The sequence below is a fragment of the Hippoglossus hippoglossus genome, chromosome 12, assembly GCF_009819705.1.
Source record: "Hippoglossus hippoglossus isolate fHipHip1 chromosome 12, fHipHip1.pri, whole genome shotgun sequence".
Classification (NCBI taxonomy): Eukaryota; Metazoa; Chordata; class Actinopteri; order Pleuronectiformes; family Pleuronectidae; genus Hippoglossus; species Hippoglossus hippoglossus.
The window spans coordinates 9850476-9865279 of record NC_047162.1 but is presented as its reverse complement, the minus strand read 5'-3'; the positions used below and the strand labels follow the sequence as shown (position 1 = coordinate 9865279).

The following is a 14804-nucleotide window of genomic DNA, read 5'->3' as shown; positions in this document are numbered from 1 at the left end:
TAGTTTTGAAATTCTCTTATCGTGCTGCAAAAGAAAAAAGGTAGACAGACATCAGCACAGGGGCCATGTGGAAATATCCAAGTGAGTGTTCCAGGCTAATGGGTTTGGATTAAATTAGATGTTTGTTAACAGTGGATTGCGTTAGATTCACTGTCAAGCAGCCCACATTTCTGTCAGGTTAATGATACTGTACACACACGTCTCACAAAAGTAGTTGCTTTTCTGAAGAAAGTATAGAAAGATTCACTGTCCTTATATGTCCTAAATATATGCGATTACATACAGAAAGAATCAGTCTCGTACGTGACAGTCTTACACTTAGAAGAGAAGCTGTTTGATGACTCAGACTGTAGCCTATATTTTTGTCGCTTTCCCTGCCAGAATTCAAGCCTCCTTTGTCTGGCACAACACCGACGACCGGGGCGAAAAAAATCAACATCTTCCCAGGCTGTGACGTCGTGCCTGATGCCTGCAGAGTCCATCTGTGTAAAATGGTGACACGAGTGTGGTAAAGACCATATTGTTGTCGGAGGGAAAGGCGAGCAGACGGAGAGAGAATCAAAAGAATCATGTCAAAGTGACGGTGATGTACACAGTCAACGTGCAGGAATAGAAACGTCGCCCTTAACAAAGACCCGATAGGCAAGTCTCGCCACTCAGCAGCCGTCTTGGCAACACCTCCAGGTTTTTATTTTAAGACCAGACTTGTATCGAAATGAATGGGGAGAGAGCCATAATTATACTTTCGCTGGTCACCTACGCGCAGCAGCCTCATTATTATGGCTCACTCCAGAGTGCTGCGACGTGATGTGTAAGCCTGGCTCCTAAATACATACATTTGATGCATAGCACCTGTTTTTTTTCCTATATCCTCCGCTTTCATGACTGTCGGAGTCCATCTGCACCTGCTGCCTCCATCAGTGGAATCTGCTGTGAACCTCGACTGTGTGCTTGTGTCAGCGCGACAACACGATCCGTTTGATATGTTTCCCAGTTCGACAGACGGTTGGCTGCATCGGGGGGGAAGGGTTCCACACAACACATGTGCGACATGTGCCATACAGTACAACCGCCATCTCTGGTATTATAATATAGTCTATTCAGGATTCTTTAAAAGGTGCATCTCCTGCCTTAGAATATCTTTTAGCATTTAATCCAGATGTGGAAAGTAATATATTTAAGTCGATTTTGTTGTTGTTGCTGTGTTTTTACGACTTTTTACTTTTACAACCTAAATAAATGTTCCACTGTCTTTGTTTTACTTGCGCTATTTTAATTTAAAATGCCATTTTGCACATATTTTCCATATAACGTATACTAATTTAAATAAATATATATATAACTTTATACTTTTGTACTTTTGAGTACATTTTATACTTTTCATCTGTACTTCTGCTTGAGAAAAACAGTGTGTGGATTTTTACCACCTCTGACTTAATCTAAGAGTGTGAGGTCTCAGTTTGTGAAGATCTTCGATGATTTCAGAATTTTACAGTTTCTCTTTTGAAAAGTTTTATTCTTCCATTCATTGAGGAGAAAAGAATGAAATTATTCTGTGAATCTTTCCAAGAACTTGCCCTGCTTTTGGAATAAATTGTTTTCTGAAAGTCCTTTGGCTGGGTCATCATTTTATTTAATTTTGGGCTTGCGGGAAATGGACTGACCCTGTAATAAATCCTCAGCAGACTCGAGTGAAGGCAGAGGGGGAATAAACAGCATAAATCTAATTTACTTACCACCATAATGACACAGTGAATGCAATAAAGTTTGCTCTGTGGTAACACGGCACAAGCTTTTAACTGAGTTATTCTTGTGTAGGACCTTCACATCGAGACAGTGAAACTTCAAAACCTCATCCTGAAATAGTCAAGAACTTTTAGTCCTACGATACGTAAAGAGATTTCCTGTTCACTCAAGCATTTTAGTCATTAACCATTCATTTGAGCATATCGTTAAATGGAAGATGTTTGCCTAAATGGAATATGACTGCTGGTGTAAAATATTTGTTTGTGCACGAGGCATGGAAACGAAAATGGTTGTAATCAAAAATCAATCTCTTAATCTACTTTAATCTGGAGAATTTTATGGGACATGGTGCCGGAAGCGAATGCACGGGTGAGTGACACGAGCATGTGTTTGAATCTAATCAACTGTGTAATGTGAGAAGTTCTGCTGATGAACCACTCCGACTGTGTGGGCAAGGAGTGAATGGCAATTATGATGAGCCTATATGACAACGAGACGACGGACCCCGACTTGCATTCGAGTGAAAACAGAGAGTTGTATGGAAACTCAAAATATCCTGAAAGTAATTTCTTACAAAGGGGGGGGAAGAGCGTACGGCTGAATGATCACCTCGGAAAATATTGTTTACGTTGCATTCACAAGAGCCAGTGGAGTTCAAAAGATTATTCCATCTATTCTAATATGCTTCTGTCTCAGATGGAAAATTCTCCCTCTATTCTGTATATTGTTTACAGTTGATGAAACACTTCATCACAGTCGGTGTCCTGTAATGAAATCGCAAACAATGTTTTCCCGCTCTACGTATAACGTGAAAACGACCAAGGTCAAAGCATCCGTGCAGTGAAAAGAAAGCGCTCCTATTGTCAGTGCCTTGGATGCAGCTTACTGCATATCATCCATTTGCTGATGAACTCAATTTGCCCCACAATAACTGTCAGTCATACCCCAAATAAAACAGCATTATGTTGATGATTTCTATGTTCTGTATTTGCTGTGAGTATAATGACTAAAATAAAAAAAACAGCCCCTTTCAATCCAATAAGCCCCTTTGTGTTTTTATCTACCAAGGGGGGGAAAAAAGCTTTTCACAAATTGCTTCACTGTCTTTAATACCATGATATTTAAATAGCTTCCGCACTATCATGATTCTGATATTGTATGTGGCCATGCAATGAAATCAAAAATGCAGTATGCATTTAATATTGCTGTTTGGAAGGCAGATAAATGAAAGAGTTTATTTTGTCGACTTGTTGGGAACTGCGGTGTAATCTGTGAAGAGACGCTTGATTTCAGCACCTTGGACAGAGACCGTTTTCTCACTAAAAGAATCCTTTGTGCGATTCAGGGGAACGTTCTTCGCAAGCTGGAATGGAAAACACAGCTCGAAGTAAGAGACAAAGAAAAAAAACTAAATTTGTTCTTTTCAGGTTCGCTGTGCGTTTAATGTCCCCTTTTCAAAACAAAAATGTGAGGCATTTCCTCAAGAGGGACAACAGCATTCTTCTCTGGTAAATGACGGATCTTTGATCTGCTTGTTAATGCTTTTGTAGTCGTTTTAAAGTAGAGTAGACATCGCCTAAAAGTACCATCAAACGCATGCAGAATGCAAAAGAGGACACTTGTAATAGAGTGTGGCTTGGCATCCAATTTCAAATATCATTTCGAAATTATTTGTCCGAATTTAATTCCGGGTTAATTCCAACGTGTAGTAATCCGTCCTGTTTTATTTTCATTTTAACAATTATTTAAGAAAACCATCTAAGTGGTAACAAAGGTCAAAACGATTGTTTTATCAGCTGATGTTTTTCATTGTCTAGCTAATTTTCGATTAGTGAAGCCAGAAGTGAGTGATTCGAGGACAAATAATGTATAAACTTCAGTCTCATGTCTCTCTCATAGAAACCTCAGTTAGTAAGAACATTTTCCACAATATCTCCCTGTGTTTTAAAATCAATCTTTAGCTCCTAGATATCACATCAGAGGCGTTATAAAGGACACAGGCATGTACAAGTCGGCGATAATCTATAACACCAGTGCTGCTTCACTGCTCCAAGTCTGTAAATGAGAAACATGTCATTACTTGTTAACCCCCAGTATCAGGCCGGTGCTGTGTGAGCCCCTAGAGATCAGAACAACCTTCCTGTGGATATCAGGCCGGCCAACTCTGTGCCCTCTTTCTGAAACTCCCTTTATACATACTGTGCACTTTTCACTAAAAGAAAAATGATGTAATAAATCTTTGTTTTCAACATGATTTACCGCGGCTTTGGCTTATTATCTGTCAAGGACCAGCAAAACAACACAGAGCTCTCACGCTTCAGCCTCCCTACAAATCGATGTCTTTAAATAGATTTTGCACGGGGTCAGTTTGACCCAAAGATCCTTAAATGACAAAAATCCAGCTGATGTAATTTTTCCGTTATGCTAAGGTTCCATTATTCACTGCAAAGTCGGAGAATCTGAAGTTATTGCTCTGCTCTGCCTTTCATGAATGTAAATGGAATTGGACCCTACAACAGACCAAACACTTGCACTGACTACAATCTGAAATTTGACAGAGTTGAACCAAAGTTTGCTTATAATTTGAACATTTATAAGCTGTAGATAAAATTTAATTAACTTTATGGTCGAGTTCAAGCACCCTCCATAAACCCAATGTTTTTTATATTGAAAAATCTACATTTGCTTGTTTGTCTCTATCCTAAATATCTACATTGTCTTTGTCAATATGCTTTTTTTAAGTTTATGGACAAGAATGTTAGTTGAAGCTGAAGTTTCATTGAGGAATACAAGGTTTACCAAACAACAACCATAGTTGTTGATGTGATATTGTTTAAAATAATAAATAAAAAGGTTACTTTAAAACCATATGCATCTAGCTACAACATATCTGGGGTCAATTTTACCCAAACAAAGCAACAATAATATAATAAAAAAACGTAACATTCTATAAAGGTCAACTCTACAAATGCCAACGATGAAATTCAGTTTTACATTTTGCCAATTGCAGTTATTGAATTTACAATTACTTAGTTACTTAATTACTGAGCTATGTAGCAAATAAATACACACATCAAACTGTGGTGTCTCCACTGGATCCCAGCACAAGCTGGTGAGCTGCCAGCATACTGAGCTACAAAGCACATAACAGCCCCACTGAAATTAATTTTGGACGCGTAACCTTTTTGAGTTCCCACAGCACAACAAAACCTGTTATGCACAATGTTTCTAGCACAGCTGAGATGACATGTCGGACATTTTCAGTGTTTCGCTGGAAGTGAACAGACCCAGACGTTCTGAAGGAGGCCTGGAATAAACCCTTTCTCTGTGTCCGTGTGGGTCACACATAGTAAGACAGCAGCCGCACAATGACTGAGGCAAATGGGAATATGAGAGGAAAGACGTCTCTGCCGAGGTGTTGACAGATGTTTTGCACCATCTCCGGCTGGAACATGTCACGAGCTCATGCATTTTTAAATCTTATGTTGTAGTTTGTTTGTGTCTTGTTTGTTTATGTGAGTAATTCAACGTGTAGTTATTTGTATTATTGGTATTGGTAAAAATCATCCACTTGAAAAACCAAAATCTTGACCTTTCATTATTATAACTCCTGCCTCAGGTATATGTTTTCATCTGCGTTTGTTTGTTTGTTTGTTTGTTTAATTGTTAGCAGGATAACGCTAAAACTACTAAACTGATTTCCATTACATTTTTTGGCGGGTTGATTCAAGCCTCAAGGAAAATCCCATTAAATGCTGGCACGGATCCAGATCCAGTGTGTGCCATTTGGTGCAGATCCAAATAAAAATATGTATCTAGTGATTTTAAATGTAGTTTCTTTTTGTTATTCGTCTTATACTTTTACTTATTTTAAGAACTGAACACTGTTGTTATAATAATAACCTGTTTCTAAGTATTAAAGCCTCTGCACATGAAGTGGACACTCAAATGTTTTCGGTTAGTTTGCTTGACTGGACCTTTCCCCATGACTTTTACCCTGTGAGGTCATTAGTGTTGTGATAAGGTCAAAAACTACTAACAGCTTTATTTTGTTGGATATATGGAGTTTGGGGACCTCAGCCCCACCGAACTTTAACCTGATACAAGGTCCAATCAGCTGAAATGAAAGGACCTCTGTGGGCTGACAATATCTTTAAAAGATAAAACGAAGAAAAGCAGATGTTGCAGAGAACATTGGTCAAATCCTCTTTTTACTTTTGTGGATTAAAGGTCACCAGCAGTGAAAGTGTAGCCACAATGTGTAAGATATTCTTTCAGAAAACCGAGGACTGGAATATATTTGAAAATAGTAACAGTAACACGGCTGCTTCAGAGCCTGTTGTTGGTGACGCTGTATTGTCAGTCTCAGAGGACGGTGGCACAGGCGTCCCACGCAGTGAATTAGTCAGTACTTAACCCTGACAGTTTCTTCTAGCCTCCTGTTTCTCCTCTAATTACCATCCATTCCTTGCCAGTAATTAAGTCATCCCACAGGGAGGGGGGGCTTTTTACCACTAAGTTGGAAAAGGGAAGTGACATGGAGACCCTCCCCAGATCAGCCCCTGTTGATCTTCCCAAACTTAAATGCAAATCCACGCTCAGTATCAGCAGTGCTCCAGTTAATGCATTTAAAGTGGAGCCCCAGGATATAATTGTGCTAAGTGTGTGTGTGTGTGTGTATCTGCTTGTTTCTGTATAAGAAATACAAAATTTGAAAAAAAAAAAAGTCTTATGTTAAGTAATGTCTTAGTTTTATTACATGTTTTTCGTGACTGCCAATGGGTCCATGATATTTTCATGTGCCACACGAGAAATGCCACTTTTCAATTCTAATAACACAATAACGTTCTTTTCACAAGAAAAAAAACAAATGCTCTTGTCAGTTGGTGCCCAACAGAGATGATGTCATTGCAGCTCCTCTGATTGGCTGAAGCTCAGGATCCAAGCGTTGGAAATGTTTAATGCTTCAGTCAGCAAACGGGAATTTACATCTGCTGCCAAACTGCGAGGTGACGGCCAAGTTCCTATTTTGGTGAAAGCATGTTCATGAGCTGTCTGATTTTCTGGATCGCCTTGTAACGGCATCATTTAGAAAATGTGCAAAATATATAGATTTTATAGCAAATGTCTGCTGCAATTATCTTTGTTCAGACTGTGCCCAAAGGGGAAAATAGCATCCTGAACTACAAGCCAACAGCTAAAATGCATAATGTACTTGAGGAAGGAACTAATTCTAGTTAACTGACCTATTGCTATTACTTTTATGAGGTTATATGAACTAAACTTTGGTGTCATGAAAAATTAGTATTGTGTTCTTTTTTCAAGGGTAACTTCATCTCTTAGTTTTGTGTGTGTCTCTCCCTGCATGGAGGACATGGCCCTGCAAGTTCCAACACACTTTGAAACACATTATGAGCCATGTTCGACCCATAAACGTAGATATTCTTTTTATAGATTTGGTAATAAATGTGGTGTTTAAACAGTATTAATGTTCTTTTCATGTAATTTAGTCTAAAGCTTACAAGGTTTAAAGGTTCAGTGTGTAGAATTTAGTGGCATCTAGTGGTGAAAAGGCTCATTACAACCAACTGAATACCCCTCCTTCTCACAAGAGAACTTGGGGCTTCAACATAAAAACGCAAAAGGCCCACTCTAGAGCCCTTTGGTTTGTCCTCTCTGAGCTTCTGTAGAAACACGGCGGTGCAACATGCAGGTTAACTTGCTCCCAGATATGAATAACTTGTTTTAAGGAAATGAAAACACAATGGTTCTTAGTTTCTAGTGATTATTCACCTCTGAAAACATAATTATGAATATTATATTACATTTCTGAATCCAACACACTGGTCCTTTAAGTATATGTTTACCTTTGTTTTAAAAGCCAACAGAAGTTAACAGGAAATTAGCGTTGACTTGCAAAGACACCCCAAGCACATCTAAATAGCCGATTTTGCAATTTTGCGGTCAGCATCATGAACCGTTTCTTTTTTTTTTGTAGCAGCTGCCTGATTTCTGCTTCCACCGCTGTGTTCATCCTTCAGAGACCGCCTGTGTCACTGCTGAGAAATAGATAAAGAAATGAATAATATATAAATAAAATAACGTTGTGTCAGCCGCTGAGCATTGGTAGATAAGTAGAAGGAGGGATTTAAAAAAAGTTAAATAGCATGCAATTTTCTAATCCTAGTCTAAGTCCTGCATGTAAGTGAAAACGTTTTAACCGGCGATAAACATGTGATTTTCCAAGTACATCTGCGATAAGATGCAGAGGAGACCTGAAGAAAGAGTAGTTATTGTGTTTGTGAGAGAGTGGTGCACTCGGGTATGAGCTGTGTGTGACTCATCTGAGACGCTACAATACCTCAGTGTGGCGTCCCCCTCTCACCTTGACGATGACCGCTCCGCCAGCCCATACCTGTCTGCCCCCCCCATCCCTCGTTCTGACGCTATACTCACTGGACCTCGCCTCTATATCTACAGCGTTTTGTACAGGGTTTCTTCATCACACACTTTTAGCACCTTCCTGTCTCACCACCTAACGGCATCTCAGACCCCACTGATGTCTCTGTCCTCCTTTTTCAGTCTGTTTCATCCCCCCCACTCTGACTTCCTCTCCCTACCCTTCCTTGGGCTACAGCCTGCTGAATTAAACATCGCCGCAGCCTCTCCCGGCAAATCTGCCGACTACATCAAATCCGCCTTCCCTCGCCCTATCCAATTACAGATGGCTCATCCGAGCTAATTCAAGACCTGAGTCGGACAAATGTTACACCTTGTTACTGTTTAAAAACAAATGGGGCCCAGATCACCGCCGACACACACGTCCACGCAAGGAAAACTCAAATGTGTTGTCGTCACCGCTCGTTGTCCGCTCGCTGAAAGACGTTACAATATCAGTTGGCTGCAACAGATGGCAGTGCGTTCACAACAAATTAAGATAAAAAGTGACCCGAGTCTCAAGATGCGGGGCGATCTGTTTGATGAACGGTTTAAATTAGAGGCGGAAATAAAACTTGCAAATTAGAGCCGCAGCTTATTCATTCAAGGTTTAATGCTGATCAAGTGGTTGTTAGGGATAATTAATTCATGAAGGAAATGTTCAGTTAGAGATGTGCATAATGTTCTGGAATAAAATATAACCATGTCTTGCCTGTCGAAGTTTACATGACGTGCAGGGTTGATGACGCACTGGATATCCAAATAACAAAGTATGATCATAGAGTCAATGGAAATACATGTTTTTAGTTTTTATGGCTTTTCTGTCTGTCCATCCCTTTTGTCCATCCCACTCTTTTGAACGCAAGAAACACCAGGAGGGAATTTCTTCCCATTTGGTCCAAACAGATTTTCTTTTAGTCAAGGATGAACTGATTAGAATATGATAAAGGTCAAGGTATCTGGCCTTTTTTTGCCCTATGAACTTAATATGTCTGGAATTGCCTTGAGCAAATTTGGCACAAATGTTCACTTGGACGAACTGATTCGAATTTGGGATCAAAGGTCACTGCCACCTTATAAGCCATATGTTGGCCACAACTCAAAAACTCATGCACCTGCTATGACGAAATACACTTAAATACTTTATTTAAAGTATTTCAACATCTTCGTATATGCTCATTAGTAAACATTGTGTAAAACTACATCTCCAAGTATTTACTGTGACAGCGCGTGAAGTACATTTTGTCATTGTCAGTCAGTGCACGGTTCTGCAGGAGCTTTCTGTGACCAGGCCAGAGGCTGTTTAGTTTGACTTTTAACCTCGCAAGCCATTAGCTTCACAGAAACACGTTTAATATATATACTTGAGAAATCAGTGGACACAACATTAGTCATACGAGAAGCAGCTTTAACTGCTGCATCAGTCAGATGTTATTAAAGCTAATAGAATAGTCCTTGTGTTTGTACAACACAAAAGAGAATCTGTGTCAGATGAGGACAGGAGGACAATTAATGTGATTACTTCTGCTTTGAGCAAAGATGCAGTCGTGTCTATGGCTTACTGTATGTATATGTGCTAGGTTTTAATGAGCCTGTAATTTAGTGCCATGATAACAGACATTATATCGTGAGCTTTCCAATTATCTGAGACACTGCAGTAAAACGTACATTGGCTCAATTTCCTTTTTTTTAATGAGTCTGGCTTTCCCACTATGTTATGATACTTACGGAGCTCACAATACTTCAGATTCTGGATGATTAAGTCACTACACTGTCAGCACGTATTCAACCAAGTCCAAAGACGTGTCCGCTTATTGGCACCACGTTGATTTCCGTTTGATTTGGAATTTGTGTTTTCACAGGTCATTACGGGATTTTGTTCAGTTTCTTAGATGGACGCCGATGTTTTGTTGAGCGCTGGTCCAGTGACAAGAGGGGCTACATCAAGCCTCTCTATTCAATGTGCGATCAATCAGAGCTATGCATTTTCATAACTGTTTTTTTTTTTAGTTTTTATTATTATTCTAAATAACAGCCCCCATCTCGCTCCTTTGATTACAGTGCAATGCTGATTTGAGCCCTTTAAAATGCATTAATGGCGACTGGATTTGCATTTATATTGGATTTTCACGAGAACCTGAGATAGAGCTCCGCGAACAAAGACCAAACAGAGAACACGCATCATCTGATACACATTCAACCCCCATAATAGAGTACAAGCGACACAACGGAAGATGCTTGTGTGACCAAAACAGGCCATCGGATTCCGACACCGACTGAAGCACACATTGATGCACGTTATTGAGCCGCAGCTCTGACACAAGAGCGGGCGGTGAAAGCGGCTTTCTTTTCACCGAGGAATACCAGGAAATGTACACTCATGTACACAATTTCAGAGAAGAAAAGGGATCTCAGTTGGAAGATTGCAATCTGCATGCGGCATAGAACAATTACTCACACACAAAACGCACTTCTGTCATTTCTTTAAGAGACGAATGACAAGAGGGAGAGGGTAATTGGTGCCTTGTGGTGTGTCTTTATCCTTCAAGCGACAGTGAACTTCTCAGAGCGCCAGGCAGGAGACTGGCACCTTCTGAAGCCGTGTTTATCCTTCACATTAGGCACAATGCCCGTGTTATTAAAGATGGGGGCAGATTTGTTTGTTGCTGATCAGGTTGGCATTGTCCGCGGCTGCATGCCTCCGGAGGGTAATCGCTCTCGGTAAAAGAAGCGGAGTGGAATGGATGCTTTGTCTCTCCCCCCCCAAATCTGATTCAACCACTTTCCACCACTAAATCGTCGAGGCAGAGAAAGTCCCCGGGGAAATTTACAAAGCGATTCAGTCCTCATTGCTGGTTAGAGGAGAGCGCGAGCCGGGCAATCATGTGCCGGGCGAGGACTCGGGGTATGTATGATTTCATTCCAACCAAACACTAGACCAGCTGATGGCACTTATTTTCTCACCCTCTGGTTAAAGATGAACTAATTGCTGAAATTAACTGGCAGCCCATGTTAGGATGAAAATCCTTGGGAAACACTTGGACCCTCTGGGGTAACGTTTCACACCCTTGCTTTGAATACTGTACTTGATTAATTACTCGTATAAATTCCCAGCATCTTGCACTCAGTCAACTAAATACTCTAAAAATATATTATGTCTTCTAGCATGGGATACATGAAGTACAAGGGATCTATCAAACTTTTCCTGTTGGACAGGTCTGCAGATGTCCGACAGAAGTGAATGTGGATTGTTGATTGCCGTCATTTTATTTTTAATGAGAACTATGTCCACGTTTCCATACCTAATGCAAGATTTACTTGTCATGTAAAGAGGAAAGGGATATTTGATGGGTGGAACTGAAGCCACTAATGGTTCTGTTAAGAGGGAGAAACAACAGGAGCCACCTGGGCCCGGCGACGCTCTCAGCAGCGCCCGACATCCAAGCACACGCACTCGATTTTAATAAATCACCGCAGCATCACAGGCAACACTCCACGGCTGTACAGTGTCTGTGAGAAGCCGCTTTAGAAGTTTTGCCTCGGAGATTCGTGTCTCTGCGCAACATCCCACTCTGTCAAGTTACACATTATGCAAATGCATTGTTTACTGTTCATGTGACAATATCAAGGCATGAAAGCCAGTGGGGACTGGGGGGGCCGTGGCAAGTTACCAAGAGAGACAGGGGAGGGGGAGAGAACAAACTCGGTGAAAGAACCGCCAAAGGAATGTGGCGAATGGCTCTTACTCTCTCTGTCTTTGTACAGTTGTGAGTGAGCAGACTGCGGAGGGATGCAAAGGAATCAAAGCATGTCAGTGTAAGAACGAGGGAGCGTATAGCCGTCTCATTTCTGCACCTGTGACTCAGTATGGGAAATATGAGGAGATGTGCGATAAGAGGGAAAAATGTAAGTTGGAAAATATAAAACCTAATGCAGTTATTGGATGTCAAACTGTATTAGTTGGTCACACGGAAGGAAGAAAAGATGGAAAGTTGAGCATTGACAGAAATGGGCCCAGGCTGGGAGTTTCCCAGTTTGTGACCCATAAAGAACATCCACACGTCCGTACATCATAATCAATGATTCAATCTGTAATAGCCATAAAACAGGACTGTGATTGGCATGAAATATTGAAAACTGGTGAAATTGTGTGACAGATTAAATTAAATTACTGCCTAATAACAATTGATTGCAGTTTTAATGTGGCTTTATACATTTTAGGCTTGAAATCCCTTTGCTGTGAAGTCATACCTTTTAATGTGTCACACAATGTGCCAAAACAGGCACAACACATGTACTTAGTCAGTACGAAGCCTGAAAAAGATTAAAAGGTGTTTTCTGCAGCTGCTAAATATTATTTCCGCTCCACTGTTTTAAAAGGAGCTCCCGCACTAATATTAGATATCAGAATATATTTTTGCAGATCCTCCAGGAACGATGCACTAACACAGTAGATGGCGGTAATGCACCCTGACGTTCGTTCCCTCCCGCCAATAAACCAGGCAAAGAAGAAGAAGAAGATTACATCTGTGAAAACATATGTAGAATTTATTGGTATTTGGTCGATATATAATCTAAAAGGTAAAATATGATCCTTGGTGAGGCCATCAATGGATTTATAGGAGAAATTCTGTGTTATCATCCGGGGCACTATATTGCACTTTGAAGGTCATGTGCATCCCCGACTCGGAGAATCTAATGAAAAACGCAATCAGACTGAATTATGGGAGGTGCAGATTCCAGCATTTTTGGGGTCTTGACCCATACAACGGAATAAAGGTCGGGATATCTCCGTCTCTGCTGTACCATTTTTCCCTCTTTTGAAATATTTCCCTCCTTTCTCCGAGTTACCCCCCCCCCCTCTTTATTTGAGCAGATTTGTAGAAATGAATAAAAGTGAGGCAGCACTTCTCACTCAGACACACTGCACCTGGCAATGCTATATTTCTATAGAAGCCCTCTCTGCAAAGTACATGTTACTGACTGGCAGATTAACATAAATGTGCATCCCGTGCAATAACATCCTACAGTTTTATTACGTATTCTTACTCTTCTCACTGTTCTTTTTATTTCACCTCATTCAGTTTGAGGGAATCATAGACTGTACATAAAGATGGACGACATGACTGCTACCCATAAAGTGAAGCCATCGCCTCTAGAGCGCCCGCTGGTGGCTGGCTGCGGTACAGGTCATAAGTCCTCCCTCCTCCATGTTAGTAGACGGGAAATGGAACAAACTAAACGATCAAAATCCAATAATTGTTCTGGAAGTTGTTTGCCATTAAAGGTAGTTTATATCACACTGACGTTTGTTCAAATCATAGGCGCAGGATAGCAGCGTTCACATCAAAGATATTTTGGTGTCATTTCTGGATAGTGGGATGAAGTGAAGACGCGTCATCCATCTTTATATACAGTCTAAAGAGAAACACTTAAAGAGAAAGACTTGGAACATGAGTGAAGGAGTGCAGAGGTCCTGTAGCAGAAAGAAGTTTGCAGCGCTGAGAGTGGATGTATATTAAAAATGCACACTTAATAGGTTCAGAGATGTACACAGTGTTGCTTTTTGCAGCTGAAATCTGAAAATAGAAAAGCCGTTAAAAAAAAAAAGACAGTCTCTTAAAAAAAGCCTGCGTGGCATCAGTACACAAGCTGAAAGTGAACTCACCTATAAATTTTATATCTGGTCGTAAATCCTTGGCGGAATCTTTCCACAAAGGACATATAACTTCGAGAGTGGTGGAAAGGTCCGCGGTCAGAGATGAGCCAGTCATATTGCTTGGTGACATGTTGCTCAGTGGCCAATGGGTCCTGGCGGGAAGACTGAACTGTTATATGGTCCCATATAAACAGGAAGCAGATGACCTCAATAAACCTCCAGTTCATGCTTTTTTTTAAGCCGCTCTCTGTTCATTCTCGCTCCATTATTTGGAGACCTGACGGGAGAGGAGAGAAGAGGGAGGGAGGGAGGGAGACACAGAAAAAAGAAAGAGCTGTTACATGACAAAGTCTATTTTAGCAGAACAAGAAAATGCCACAGTGTTAGGTTAATTGTGTTGTACTGAACAAATAAGATAGTGCCCTTGTCACTGTCACTTTGCCGTGACATGATTTGTATTTATTTTCTGCACTTTCTCAGATTTCGCCTCCCTGGAGTTTTTTTTTTTAAGAACACCACACAGATTGTGCTCCTCCATACAAGACTGTTACCCTTTTGCAGATGAGCATGGAGTGCACCCAGAGCCGTGTGGCTGTCTTCTTCTTCTTTTTTTTTTATATAATTGGTGTCATGATAAATTCTGACAAGGTTAGAAGGCTGCTTCATGATATGTTATGACACCCAGTCATTAATGTGGGAGAACACCACCTCCCCTAACCCAGTGGTGTCAATTACTGCTGCAGGAAACTTTCAACTATTGACTCGCCACTTCATGAAAAACACTGTGGAACAAAATGCTGCCATTTTTTCATCAAACGCAAAATGAGACTTCACTTTGGTTCCACTAAAGCTGCCGGGGATGAATAATACAACTTTAAAGTTGCCCTTAGCATAACACAATGGCACTGTAATACAAAGCATGACCCAGTGTATAATAAAAGAGAGAACGAATAAAAATAAA

At 40.6% G+C, this 14804-nt stretch overlaps 1 protein-coding gene across 1 annotated transcript in view; it reads right to left on the bottom strand.

Annotated features, from left to right (window-relative positions):
- The window catches only part of brinp1 (bone morphogenetic protein/retinoic acid inducible neural-specific 1), a 112795-nt gene that overhangs the window by 72953 nt on the left and 25038 nt on the right, over positions 1-14804 (bottom strand). Inside the window, exon 2 of the mRNA XM_034603165.1 lies at positions 13853-14120. Within this exon, the coding sequence (XP_034459056.1) occupies positions 13853-14070 (218 nt within the window). The 5' untranslated portion in view covers positions 14071-14120. The remainder of the gene's footprint in view (positions 1-13852; positions 14121-14804) is intronic.